Below are 13,921 nucleotides of genomic sequence, written 5' to 3' on the forward strand. Positions count from 1 at the left end.
AACAACACACTTTTGTTCACATACTTACCCATTTACTTTTCCTCCCTCCCCCACCCTCCATCCCCTTCACTTTCGTTTACTTATTCATCGTTTTATCTCTCTCCCTCACTTCCTCTTTTATTTCCTCTCTCCTCGTTTGTTCCCATTATCATCCTTTTCTGCCCCCAACCTTTCTTCCTGTTTCATCTCTCTCGCTCTCTCTATCTCCACGGTTGACAACCCCCCCTCCCGCTCTCTCTCGTTTAAATATATAAAGGTTTTTTCCCATGGTACTCTCGAACTTTGGCAGATTACACATGGTACCCCTCATTTCAAGTTTCTACATATGGTACCCTTATGTCTACCTTTTTCTTTCCCAGAATACCCTTGTCAGACTTTCCGTCATAACGCTGTTAGCTTAATCCCCTAAACACTACTTTGCCTCATACTTTTACCCATAACACATCCTCATTCTAATCACTAATCTTCATCTTCTTACATTACATATATAAGCCTAAATTCACTCATCCCCTTTACCACCACCACTACCACAGTCCACCACCACCACCACCACCACAACCAACGACATCATCCAATCCCTTAAACGACCAGATCTGGTGTCTTGAGGGGAGGGGAAAGAGTTTTCGTGTTTCAAGGAGGAATGTTTGGTATTTTATGTGGAATGTTTTGGAGGGGAATAGTAATTTTAAAGAGAAGAAGAAAAGGAATAAAAAGTTCGGTGTGAGGGTGGACCGGCTCGTCGGAGGCAGGTTTGACTTGCCGCTGATGGCGACCTGTTGCTTGGCGGTATGGGTCACGATTGTGGTGGTTGGTGTTGACTGGTGAGTGTTGGTTAGTGGTGGTTGGTGGGTGTTGATGATTCTTGTTTTGGGGAAAGAATAATGAGAGGTGGTTTGCAAATGGTGATGTGTGGTTGAGTTTGAATTGGTGATATGTGGTGGTGGTGCCACTCGTGGTGGTGGTGGTGGTAGTGGTGTGTCGAATGGTATGTGGTGGTAGGGTATGTCGAATTAACCCCTATACCCATGTCTCTCGTAAGTCGTAACCACATTCTCAGCAAACCGACCTGACTTAGAATCCTCGTAACCATTCTTTTCTCAAACAAGTCTATCGCCAAAGACCCTAATTGCGCTCCTCGTTATTTGATAAAACAAACCGATTTTCAGGTCAAAAATTCATCACCAACTCATCCGAGTACTCCCTGCAAGACCTCAACTTACCGAGTAACATAAACAATGGCGTGTTATTCTTATTATGCATGTTCATGGTATTACTCAGTTTGAGAATTTTTTAATCGAACGTTGGAGTCTGATCTCGGTCATTAAACCACAAATGTGATTGATACATTTTGTTGCAGTATCCTTTCTAACTCCAGTCTCCAGCATCCCCCTTATACTAAAAGAATAAAAGATCTTTAATATTTATCCGCCTAAATGAATATTCTATAGTTGGGCTTCATTATATCATATCTATAAGTGGGTCAAACTGATTAATTCCATTTATATGTCTACAACTGGGCCAATACTGATTAATTCCATACAATAACTAAAGTACTACAAAATAAGAGCATTTATATATTGTTTTTACTTCTAAACGAAAAAACTGCAAATCTAGTAATATACTATATTTTACTTACACTTTAATTTAATATCTATTTCTACTTAACATTTAAATTTTGGTTAATTTGTTAATTTTTTTTGATTTAACATATATAGTACATAAGTATATTTATTACAACACAGATACACACAAAATAGTTTCAGCAATTTTATATAGAGTAACAGTGTTGAACCTTCTCTTTTGTGTCTCTTAATACAAAACATTACTAATAGACAATAATAGTAAATTTTATTCTATACTTAAATGTTGGGGTTTTTGGTACAAATGATATAAAATGCAAAGACACACAATATTTTTGTTATGGGATTAACCCACAACCCAACCTTGTATTATTATTCTTCAACCTTAACAATAATACAATCAATCTTCCAACACTTAGCAACTAGCCAAGATTTCAATCTATGCTTAACTCGGGATATTAAGCACACACTCTTACTTTCCAACAATGACTAAGACCCTTATTTATATAAGGTCCTAAGTCCTAACTTACCTAGCTAACATTAAGAGTCTTTAAGTATAAAATCTAACTCCTAACATTTATATTTATATACTACTAATTACAAAACATCTAAAACATAAATAGTAGTAACTTAAAACATAATTCTAACATAAAGACTCTACATGTTACTAGATCATCAATAATGTTGGGGTTACTTCCCCAACATTAAATTTCAAATGGAGGTAAAATAGAGTCCATTTTTGAAATAATGGTTAAAAATAAAATATTTGTTGTTTTGGGTCGTTTTTGAAAATATTTGTCAAAATGGTGTCCACGTAGGCTCGGGATTTCTAGACCTGAAACACGCCACTACTAATGGCGTGTTTTGTGAAGGAAACACGCCATTAGTAGTGGCGTGTCTTTACAACAATTTTTTTACTCAACCGACTGAACTTTAAAAAAAAAAAAAAAAAAAAAAAAATTTTACATAAGACACGCCATTAGGGGTGGCGTGTTTCCCCTCCGAAACCCGCCATTCCCAATGGCGTGTTTGTTTTAGTCCATTTTTTAATGAAGTTTCTTTCCGTACTCATTATAAACACGCCATTGGTAGTGGTGTGTTTTAGGTCCAGAAATCCCGAGCCTACGTGGACACCATTTTTACAAATATTTTCAAAATCGACCCAAAACGACAAATATTTTATTTTTGACCATTATTTCAAAAATGGATTCGGTAAAATAAGTTAAATATAAATAGATAATTGATAAATTCTCTAATGTCCCTATCTAAAAAACCGCGTGTGCGCGAGATTTATACTAGTAATAATACAAAGCAATAAAATTTGTATTGAACAGTAGATAAAAAAGAGAGAATCAACAGTAGTGACTCACGGTGCTTAGAGGTTATTGTTCATCAAAGCTAATATTGTGCAAAGTTTCACCCACATTTTCCTCAAAGATAAGCTAGCTTCTGAATTTTCAGCATGAACATTCATTCAAATTCCAACAATTTAAATCAGAAAACATTGCATCTACGATAATCCAAACACATTTACATGAATGATCAAACCCAGAATGGCCGTAGCCCTCAACTCTATCATACTGCCTTAGTAGGAATCAGTCTAACCCATTCGATCAGTAGAATGGCGTACAAAATGTGAACTCGTAATAAGAGCCTTACACGACAACAAGTTTACTTAACGTACTGTTAGCTTTACGCCTTGTGGTAGCTTCATTTGGAGCATTACTAGTCGTTGTCGCTTATCGTTGTCATTCAGCGGGATAAAGTCAACAATGATCTCTTCAAGCATACTAGCATTCTCAAGCACAAAGAATGCAAGCTCAAGGTCCACTGCAGTTCCCCGGTACCCAACAATCTCCAACGTTTTCAAGCATTTTAGGGGAGAGCTACAGCCAACCCACTCGCGTACTTCCCGATCGAATCCCTTTTTGGTTTTAAATTTCTCCAACTAGAAAGATGACAAATTAATATCCAACACGTGTCAGCGTGTCTCGAGTAACACAGGTTTAAACATAGCTATGACTTGAAAAGTACAAATGGGTAAAATTACTAATTAGGATATTCTCCCGTGTACCTCTCAACTTTTTCATTTTCTATGATGTACCCCTCTTTTCTTGCAAAAAAAACTTTGACCGTCAATAACTCTTGACTACAAGTTCAGAATACGATAATTTGTTTTTTCAAATTGATCGTTTTAAGAGGTCTTCAGTTTGAAAAAAAATTCATCAACGTTTAAACTCGTAGTTGGGAATTATAGTCGGTCAGAGTTTATTCATTAAAAAAGTTTGATGACCATAACTACCGGCTACGTGTTCAAAAAGCGGTGAATTGTTTTTTCAAATTCAAGGCCTTGACGAGATAATTGGTTTGAAAAACAAAATTACCGTTTTCTGAACTCGTAACAGAGAATTATTGTCGGTCAAAGTTTTTTTTTTTTTGTGAAAAACGAGGGGTACACCATAGAAAACGAAAATATTCAGGGGTACACGAGAGAATATCCCTTACTAATTAATAGAAGGAAAGGGGGTTCATACCCTTAATGTCAGCTTCTGTAGATTAGGGGACGCATCAATCACGAATCTACATTTATGGAGCCATGAGTCTCTCGTTGCATACGTAACCGTCAGTTCTAGATGTTGAAGTTTTGGCATAGCAACACCATTCACCAAATCCCCCTATGTAATACGAGGACATGAAAAATTAGTTAAGAGTCGGCCACAGTATCCATCAGAAGCTTGTGACGGGTCAAATAAAATTCAAATGGTTAGATAAAAACAATCATCTTGTGACGGATATACCTATCACAAGGGAGACTTACTGTTAGTCAAATAAGGAGCTCACTCGCACTTACCGTCAAAGGTAGAGTTAGGTCAAGCATCAGATTCAGATACACCAACTGGGACAAAATGTCTGAAATGTTGTCAAATGCATAGGGCAATGTTACTTCCTCGCCAATTGACATCTTAAAGAGAGACGGAGCATCCACAATGTGTAGCTCAATACGAAATACGCTATTAAGTATCAAAGAATGAAGCTTTCGAGCTGAAATATCAATTTTCCCGAGTTTGCAGCAGTACGAGACCTCTAACTGTCTTACATGTATTGAACCGGTTACTCTAGTTAAACATCTTGATCCTTCAATGCACAACATCTCAAGAAGTGGACAAGAAAGAGGGAGGTAATCAACGAATTCATCAGTGACATTGACGTATCTCAGACAAAGAGACGTTAGAAAAGACGACTTGAAGTCGCTAGTGAACCTAGGTGGAAGATCAAGAGACTGACAATAGACTTCATACATACGGTAATCGCGAACAGGCAGTTTTCTCTCAATTGTTGAAAAGTTGAGCTCAAGCCTTTTAACTTGTTTATCTAATGCAAAATCCACCCACTTATCAACATAAGATTGGGTACTTTGCTCTAAATCAAACGTGATTCGAAGTTCATCTATAGTTGTCCCCAAATGCTTTCCGAGAACACGATCAACCCTCCATAGAAAACAAGCTTTTTCTTCAACAATTGCCTCCCAACTATCCCGAATCTTTTCCTTGGGATGGTAATCTTGGAATATCAAGACCGGAAAATATCGCCATGTGACTTCACATTGGCGGGAAACGAGACTAAATCTTGCGGCTTCTTTTACGGTAAAAGAAGACATTATTGACACCAAAATATCTTCAGGCAGCTCACTGAAAAGATCATCATTCTCTTCCGCTTTGCTGCATGATTTAAGGGTCGCCATAACTTATTTATATAATGAATTTAGAAAGGAAAGATTGCTTCTTTTGCATAGAATTAATATAGACAAACGGAAAGGAAGCTGTTCTATGGTTAGGCAGTTTGGACGAGGGTTTCTATACGGCACATGCCAAGATTAATAATTATTTTTTATTTTTTTATTTTTTTATTTTTTTTGAGGGAACTTCTTTAAACAGTTAGTCTTGCTGAAGACGGGTCGGAGCAAGTGACGGATAATGCCACTCACAAAATGGTATCCGTCACTCCAAAGTGACGGATACGTGCCGTTTTCAATGAGATTTTGTGTTCTTTAAAAACACAACTTCTCAGTTTTATTGCAGATTAAAATCTCAAATTCTTTGGTCACATGATGGACATTAATAGATGTTTTGAATTGGCCTAGGTATACACTGGGCCGGGCCAAGGGGCAGGCTGGGCTGGGTGGATGCAGCACTGACCCGGCACTAAATAAAGACAGGGCTGGTCCGGGTCAGTGCTGGGCCACTTTTGCCTGGCACTAAACCGGCCCACTCAGTAACGGGCAGTGCCGGACCCTGGGCCTCTATTTTTTTTATTTTGTGTTTGGACCAGGCCGGGCTGAGGAAGTCGTGGCACTAGCCCGGCACTAGGGGATGACCAAGCTGGGCCGTGTGCTGATCGGGCCACCTTTTTTCGCCCCACATACCCGGGCTGGGCTAGCCTGCCATGTTGTACACCTCTAATTGCAGATCAAAATCGTTCATAAAGATAGGACTCGGTGTGTCTGCCCTGATCGGTTCCCAGTAACAGAGAATATATCTCAAGAGCAAAAACTCGCGAGTCTCAATTCATACAAAAACACCATGAGAGGAACCATGGAATTTCAAGAGCAGAAACTCACAAGAAACAATCCTAGAACAAATACTCGAGAAAAAGAAAGACGAGGACATTTGGCCAAAATCATGGCGATTCACATGTATAAAATTCTGTACAGATAATTAGATAATGTTGACAATTTTAGATTACAACAAGAATCTAAAGCAACAATTCCTCTTTCCTACACTCAGATCTGCTCTGCCCTCATACAAGGCAGTCGGTTCGTTGATCACTGGCATATACGAGTATTTCATAAACTCCTCCCACAAGACAAATAACATGTTTAGCTCTTTCCTTCCTTTTTTTTTCATATTCATATGATTCTGATCAGAAATCATCATTTTCTGAATACAAAATACAGCTTGAGGGCATGGCGGAATTCTCAAACATCCAATTTGTCAAAAATTCGAAACCTTGGTGATACATTTATGGATCACAAAACAATGCACACACACACACACTCATCCAGTCGTAGTCCTCGTAGATCAAAGTGTTTACCTCTGACAGCTTTGAAGAACTTGCTGCAACAAAATGGCAAAAATGCTGCCTATTGATATATTGATGATGTTGACAACGTCATTGTTAAGCTGCCAAAGACGAGATGAATTGTAAGATGCATATAGGGGCCATTACCCCAAGTAATTTCCAGCATTAGACACTAGTAAACTCGTCGTGTACTAAGAGGCGTGAAATCAATTAAGGTGAAAATTCAAGTATGATGTAGGCCAGTTCAAGTTAGAGAAATTTGAGGAAGATATCAGAATAAGCATGATACAGAAATTAGGCAAGGCAAAATTGACTCGACCCAAGTACGTGACCTGAGACGCTGATAAGACCCGAACAAAGCCCGGACTTTACTGGACCCAATAATGAATTAATGATCAGATCATTCCAATGTGGAATGAGTCAGCCTGAATTTCCGATTTGGTAGACCTATTAAAACTGCTGAGTTGCTGACAGATCATAAGATATTTAGCTGAATAATAGAACATGTGAGAGTAGAGTCAGTAGCATATATACCCATTGATATCCTTCCTTCTCTTGAAACGTAGCGCCAATGAAACTTTCACCAAAATTAGCAATCTGAGAAGCTAGTACACACACAATTGCTTGAGTTGTATTTATCTGCGTCGTCCAAATAAATATCAAGTCAGGGATAATTCTGAAAGATAACATAAACTGCGTTGAAATAGTGTGCAATTGTACAAGTAACATAATCAGTAGCAGGACATGTCAGACCTGGCCAGTAAGACAACCGACACAGGCAAGAAGAATTGATGCTAAAACCCCGGCTAGGGTTCCTTCAACACTAACAGCACCTTCTGTTCCCCTTGGAACTATTTTGAATGTTGTGACTAGGTACCTGCTCATAACCACCAAAAATCAGTTGTCTTGTGTGCTTAAAACCAACAAATTCTGTGTTATGAACAACTATGATTCTTAGATCTACAAGGCGCTAGACGTATGCCTCAATTTCAATTTTTTCAGAAACAAATATATGCAATTACCCCTCTTGCTAGCTGAAAATGTATAATAACATAACTAGATGAAAAAACATGGGAATTGCATAATAGTGCGTCTAGCTAGCTCCACCTTATGTATAAGGCATACCTTGCGCCCTTTGGCGTTTGGTTAGAACATAGACGATTAGATGCACTATTTTAAATTAAGCTATGATTGATCGAAAAGGTCCAGATCAATCCTCAAAACAACAAATTTAGTATACAAATGAGTTACAACCCTCTCGTCACTTATTTTCATATAGGTCAGTGTTGCCTCAAGTCCTTGACAGAAAGTCTGAGTCTGTTGATAAATCCTCACGCGGTTCAGGTATGACAGATAACAAACCTCGTCTAAATCTAAGCTGAGAAAGAATTTAGCCTTCACGATCCTAATGCACCAAAGAAACGCTAACTGAGGCAGCTAGGCTCTTTCTTCTCCAATGATGAAGAAAGAGGGGACAAGGGGCTGCGACAAGAAATACAAAAATAGCTGAATTTTCATTGAAATATGCTTGTTACAGAAATTTGTTGAGGCCCCCTGCTAAAATTTTAAAGTTGTCATTTTCAGTTACCCCGTCTTCTCTCTATATTACTACGTATTAACATAGGCCAAACATCCCCGCCTAATTCAACTCCTATACTTCCTCCAACGTCACTTCTTATTGAATAAGAAGCAATAGAGACGATACTTACAGCAGATAAGCAAATAAAGTACATGAAGCCAGTACACATGACCAATATGGTCGGACCTGTCTGCGTGGCATCCCCAGTTTATAAACAAAGTAATACAGTAAAGTGGTTACTAGAATACATACGCATACAGTAAAATGGTTACTAGAATGCAAGCATATGATTTTCAGTTAAGCATTGCATTTCGGAAGAAACCTACCAACCTTCAAAGTGAAGATACACTATTTAATACATTACAGCTATATACATTCCATAAACCAATCAAAAGTATTGATTAAATAACTTACGTTGTTTTACCGTATGCCTTTCCTATCTCACTGGAAACAGTATCACTTAGCTTGGTACAAAAGCTGGCAACAAAACCGAGTTGCCAAAGCTGAGACAGTGCCTTCCCTCCTATTCCATATATTGAAAGGCAAGCGCACACACAACCAGCGGCACTTGAACCAATCACACTAGCTGGTCCTCTTCTTCCTTTCTTTTTCTCTGCAATTCCTTGAGCCTCCTTCTGAGCCATCTTGACTTTTGTTGCCACAGTACCCTAAAAGAAATAAAAACGGAAAATGCAGCATCAAAACACATGTTTAATAATCAATTTCATAGTGCAAGGAATAAATAAGACATGTAGAAGGGTGACATTACTTAACCACACACAAAAGAAACCTAATAATCCACATGAGAACAACTCCAAGTCTTAAGGGTCATTTACACCAGGACATGACATTGCATTTATCGTGCTTGTCGATGGATATAGCAAAGTTACTTGACTTGGGCTTTGTATATTTTACGACTTCCAAATGCAACAGTGATACAAGTAGCATGGTCCAAGAAACTGGAAACAAAGTTATTCACAAGTAAAGAATTTTAAGAGAAATTCCACCATCAAAATACATATACTCAGATATGTGACAAGGCTTTATCATAAAAAGATAGAAACTTCACACCCGAAAAAGGAAATCCCACAAAGGCTTCATCAACAGCATTAACAGAATAAATTGAACTTCATTATATTAAGAGTTCCACAGCGTCGAACTAATAATTGCAACATGCAATGAAATCAAAAACTGATGTAGTCACATCAATTAAACTTCATCATGGCATAAAAACAAATCAAACTTCTCAAATTAAGCCAAATGCAAGGATTTGCAACATGTTTAACACAAATAACAATATTACCCCAGTATCTCAAAATCTCCCACAAATAGGTTGTTTCTGAATGATCCAAATGAAAACTGAATTGATTAATGGCACTGCATCAAATAACTGGTACTTCAAAACGAAGAAGCGCACTCATTTTACTTCACAAATTCAACCAGAATCCAGGAAACAAAGCAAATATTACCAAATGCAATAAAAAAGACAAAAACTTTACATGGTGGCAAGTCAATTGAGCTACATCATCACAAGAAAACCAATCAAACTCCCCAAAAACATTGAGGGTCTGTTTGGATAGGAGGATTTGGAGGGAAGGAGAGGGGAGGGAAAGGAAGGGATGATAAATCCTTTGTTTGGTTAGCAAAATGGAGGCGGAGGGATTTTGAGGGGAGGGAAAATGAATCCCTCCACTTCCCCCTCCAAGCCAAATTATTTCCTCTCCAACAAAGGCAAGATTTGGAGGGAAAATGACCTCCTCCATTCTCCCTCCCCTTTCCTTCCATCCCTTTCTCTTCCCTCCTTCTCCCTCCCCTCCCTTTCCCTCCACTTTTGCTATCCAAACACACCCTGAATCAAATGCAATTCTTTAAACAACAAAAACATAACCACAGTGCCTCAAATTTCGGGGTTAGGGGGTCGGATATAGGCAGCTTTACCCTAGTGTTAGCATCAAATCATACAACAACAACATTACCCGTGTTAGCAACAAAAAGAGGCTATTTCCGAACAACAAAATCAAAATACAATTCAATTACAACAAACAAATTAACAAAGATAGAAACCTTACAAGAACAAAGTAAGTAGCAACAAGAACAAAACCCGAAAACCCGAAAGCGCGCCAAGTAAGAGTTCCCAACAAAAATGCACTAACAATGCCTGAAACAGACAGCCCAGAAACCAACACAGGAGAACCCAATACAAAGATCAATGCATTTGAAACAATGGCAGATTGCCATGTGGCAGGATTTGATTGGACCAAGCTGGCGACTATCTCAATTGAAGATGCCTTAGTTGTCAAGAAAGATGACATCTTTTTAGTGGAAGGAAACTTGGGATTGAAGGTATGGATATGGTAGTTGGAGATGAAATTGCGGGTTAGTTTGGGGAGAAGAGATTGTTGGGGTAAGAAGAATGTTGGAAATGAAGGTAGTGAAGGTGTGAGGAAATGGGATTGTAGGGAAGCCATGGTTGTAACTTGGAGGAGGATTGTGATGGAGAGAAGGTTGGGGGAGCTGGGGATGTGGCATTTGAGCTTGGGAGTTTGAGATTTCCGAGTAAAATCGTCTTATACAAGATTAACTAATAGTATTTTGACATTTGGGTTTGGGAGTTTGAGATTTCAGAGTAAAAGTTTAAAACCGTCTCACGCAAGAGTAACTGGATAATAAAAGTATGTATGAGCAATTTTATGGTAATATCGTCTTTTATGATAGAGTTTTAATGGATTCGTACAAAAAAACCGTGTCAGTTGTGTTAGTTTGTAAATCATGATTAAGTGATTCATGTATATTCAAGTTTGATAGGAGTTGTGGTGCTAAGTTTGATATGGCACATTTGCACCTATTGGGATCCGTCTTACCATTACAATGGATATTACCGTCTTAAACAAGTTCCACCTCCTTTTATCAATGGATTTGGTCATTTGGATGCCACATTGGCACCTAGGACGACCCAAGTACGCCGCTGAGGCTGACAGATGATGAATGAAATGCCAAAATAGTACTCTCTCCTATTCAGCCTAATATTTCCCTTTCATTATAATACTCTCCTCACATATATTAGAGAAAGGGGAACATTTAGGCCTTTTCGTTAACCTTGCTAGCCATTACTCCAATATCGATCATGGCCATTTCAGTCCACTTGCTAGATTTTAAGTCTGTCAACTTCCAAAGCCTCCATATACCACGCTCATGGTCATGTTCCTTCATCACGCAAATATCGCAGTAAATGAATTATACATTCGATGTATTATCACCAATTGCTTAGTTTTTGAGCATTAAAATAAAGTTTTCGAGTTTTGTTTTAAAGTTTCTGAGTTTTACTATAAAATTTCTGAGCTCATTAAATTAGATATTAAGCTCGAAAAATTACAATATAACTCAAAAACATTACATATAAGCTTAGTTAAAATGTAACTTATAAACATTACAATATAACTCAAAAACATTACAAGCTTAGTTAAATTCGAGCTTTGACGGCAAAAATTAAAATGTAACTTATAAACTTTAAAAAACTCGGAAAAAATATACATAAGCTCAAAAACTAATGAAGTCTGAGGTAGTACATCCGATGTATGTTCCTATTTCTCGCAAATATCGTCTTTATTAATTATCTATTGTTTTCTTCCCCTCTTGTATGAGGGATTTCAAACATAAATAACTATTGATTCAGAATCGGATTTTCTATCTTGCTGGACGAAACAAGCACAAGTAGTAAACATTCGAGAATGCGCTCGCTCCAGTGGAATTAGGTGCAAGATCGATCAAATGGAGTTAACCGATCATCAGTTCATCACCAATAGTGTCAACTACTACAAGTCTATAAGAATGACAAAACTTTACTTCTAATAAGTTATAAAATACTCGAACACAATACGAGTACATAGGAATTTAATAAATACGGAGTAATACGGAGTTAAGGCCAGCAATTCTTCGGTGAAACCAAAGTTGGTACGTGATGAAAAACGGAGGCAGTACGATACGACATCTTGACTACAAAAGACACAAAGCTTTCGTTGGCCAGATTATAACGAATCAACCAGGAGGACCTCTTGCTTACACCGCAATAAAAGCATAATTCTCCTTGAATCAAGCTTACAGGGTTTATAGCCACGTCTTCATAGGTCGTCCATTTACCATTACTAACCTTGCTAACTATTGCTCCAATATCGATCATGCCAATTTCAGACCACTCACTAGATTTTACGTCTGTCAATTTTACAAGCTTCCATATATCAGGATTAGAGTAGTCTTCGACCATTATCCCTAGAGCACTTCCCATACTTATAAAGTAGATATTATAATCAAAAACTGACATATCTACGTTGTTCGAATAAGAAATTAAATATAGGGTTTCTGTATCGATATCCATGGCCAAAAAAGGGAAAGTACTTCTACACCAATACATAATTCCTGCGATAAGAAGCGGCCCACAAATCTCAAGTGGACCAGTCTGCAGGGGTATACATCTCCAAGCTTTATCAATACCGATAGTAAACACACTTACATCATAACTAGTCTGATACTCACAAGCGTAAAAATGCACCATTTTATACTGACCAGAGGAATTAACTGCGAAACTATACGAAGAAGTACTGGAAAAGGCAGATCGCACCACAGGAACGAGGACAGAAGGCAGACGAATGATTCGTTTCCTAAGAGGATTCGCAAGATAAACCTTTTGTGAATCCCGATAATCAAAAGCCAAGACTAAGCCATTAGATGAACCCTTAATCATGGCCGGGAAGGGTAATTCGATTTTTGTTACGTCTTTGTCAAAACAATATACCTTATTACGTCTCTCAAACTTTTTACGTTTCTCAAGGAAAGATTGTATGATGAAAGAGGCAGAAGTAGTAGTAGTAGTAGTAGGAGGCATTTGGCAATGCGTTCTAATAAAAAACGGGTCAGTAACTATATCGTACCACTGCTTGCACACGTATCTGACAACCTCCTGCAGGAGTTTAGCAGGAAGAAGCAGTAGGATGTTAAATATGACCTCTCTAGGAAGGTCATTAACACGAGTATGTCTTTTTCTTTGTTTTCGCTTGCAGCGAGCAAAAACTCGGTCTTTTGCCTTGTCGTTGACTCTCGGCTTCTCCTGATAAATTATAACGTGTAACATCAATGGAGCACACGAAAATTAGTCCCTCACGTTAAATAAATTCTTTACGTTTGATTAAAATACTCCTCATACTCATACAAGAATAAAAACAAGACGAATCCTGCAATATAATACTCCGTAATGAAATACCTGAGAAAGAGAAGAACGAGAATTGTGACGACCAAGTTTGCAGCGAGTAGGATGGCGATGCGTATGTGGAACTCCAGTCTCCATCGTCGATTTTCTTTGAATTAGTCTTATGTTAAGACGATTTACGTATTAAAATCGCAAAACCCTAAATTTGACGGGGTATATATATTGGTGTGGGAACTATACAATCATCATAAATTCGTAATGCACTATTGTTGGCAGTTCTTTTTGTACGAGTATCCTAAAAATTCTTAACTTTCCTTAATTCCTCATATTATTTTAGGACTATAAATTACAATTACGGACGGATCCAGTAGAAGGACCCGAGGTCTCGAGACATTGCAAAATTAAGTTTTTGAGTGTGTATATATAGGACTATAATTTTTATCCCAAAATAAAATAAAAAAAGGTATACTTTTATGTAAAAAT

General features: G+C 37.8%; 3 protein-coding genes across 3 annotated transcripts; all 3 read right to left on the reverse strand.

The window, feature by feature from the left end:
• Positions 1 to 3,117: 3,117 nt before the first annotated feature.
• On the reverse strand, positions 3,118 to 5,423 carry LOC141655769 (F-box/FBD/LRR-repeat protein At1g13570-like). Its single transcript, XM_074462827.1, has 3 exons — positions 4,432 to 5,423; positions 4,115 to 4,255; positions 3,118 to 3,528 (listed from the first exon to the last, which is right to left on the reverse strand). Exons 1-3 carry the CDS (start codon positions 5,320 to 5,322, stop codon positions 3,256 to 3,258), a joined length of 1,305 nt encoding a protein of 434 aa, XP_074318928.1. The 5' UTR covers positions 5,323 to 5,423; the 3' UTR covers positions 3,118 to 3,255.
• An 823-nt stretch (positions 5,424 to 6,246) lies between these two features.
• Positions 6,247 to 10,789, reverse strand: LOC141656301 (protein VTE6, chloroplastic-like). The gene is made up of 5 exons (XM_074463141.1): positions 10,308 to 10,789; positions 8,653 to 8,906; positions 7,413 to 7,536; positions 7,194 to 7,298; positions 6,247 to 6,760 (listed from the first exon to the last, which is right to left on the reverse strand). Exons 1-5 carry the CDS (start codon positions 10,704 to 10,706, stop codon positions 6,668 to 6,670), a joined length of 975 nt encoding a protein of 324 aa, XP_074319242.1. The 5' UTR covers positions 10,707 to 10,789; the 3' UTR covers positions 6,247 to 6,667.
• A 1,271-nt stretch (positions 10,790 to 12,060) lies between these two features.
• On the reverse strand, positions 12,061 to 13,582 carry LOC141655770 (uncharacterized). Its single transcript, XM_074462828.1, has 2 exons — positions 13,493 to 13,582; positions 12,061 to 13,339 (listed from the first exon to the last, which is right to left on the reverse strand). Exons 1-2 carry the CDS (start codon positions 13,574 to 13,576, stop codon positions 12,155 to 12,157), a joined length of 1,269 nt encoding a protein of 422 aa, XP_074318929.1. The 5' UTR covers positions 13,577 to 13,582; the 3' UTR covers positions 12,061 to 12,154.
• Between the last annotated feature and the right edge of the window lie 339 nt (positions 13,583 to 13,921).

The sequence above is a fragment of the Silene latifolia genome, chromosome 5, assembly GCF_048544455.1.
Source record: "Silene latifolia isolate original U9 population chromosome 5, ASM4854445v1, whole genome shotgun sequence".
NCBI lineage: Eukaryota > Viridiplantae > Streptophyta > Magnoliopsida > Caryophyllales > Caryophyllaceae > Silene > Silene latifolia.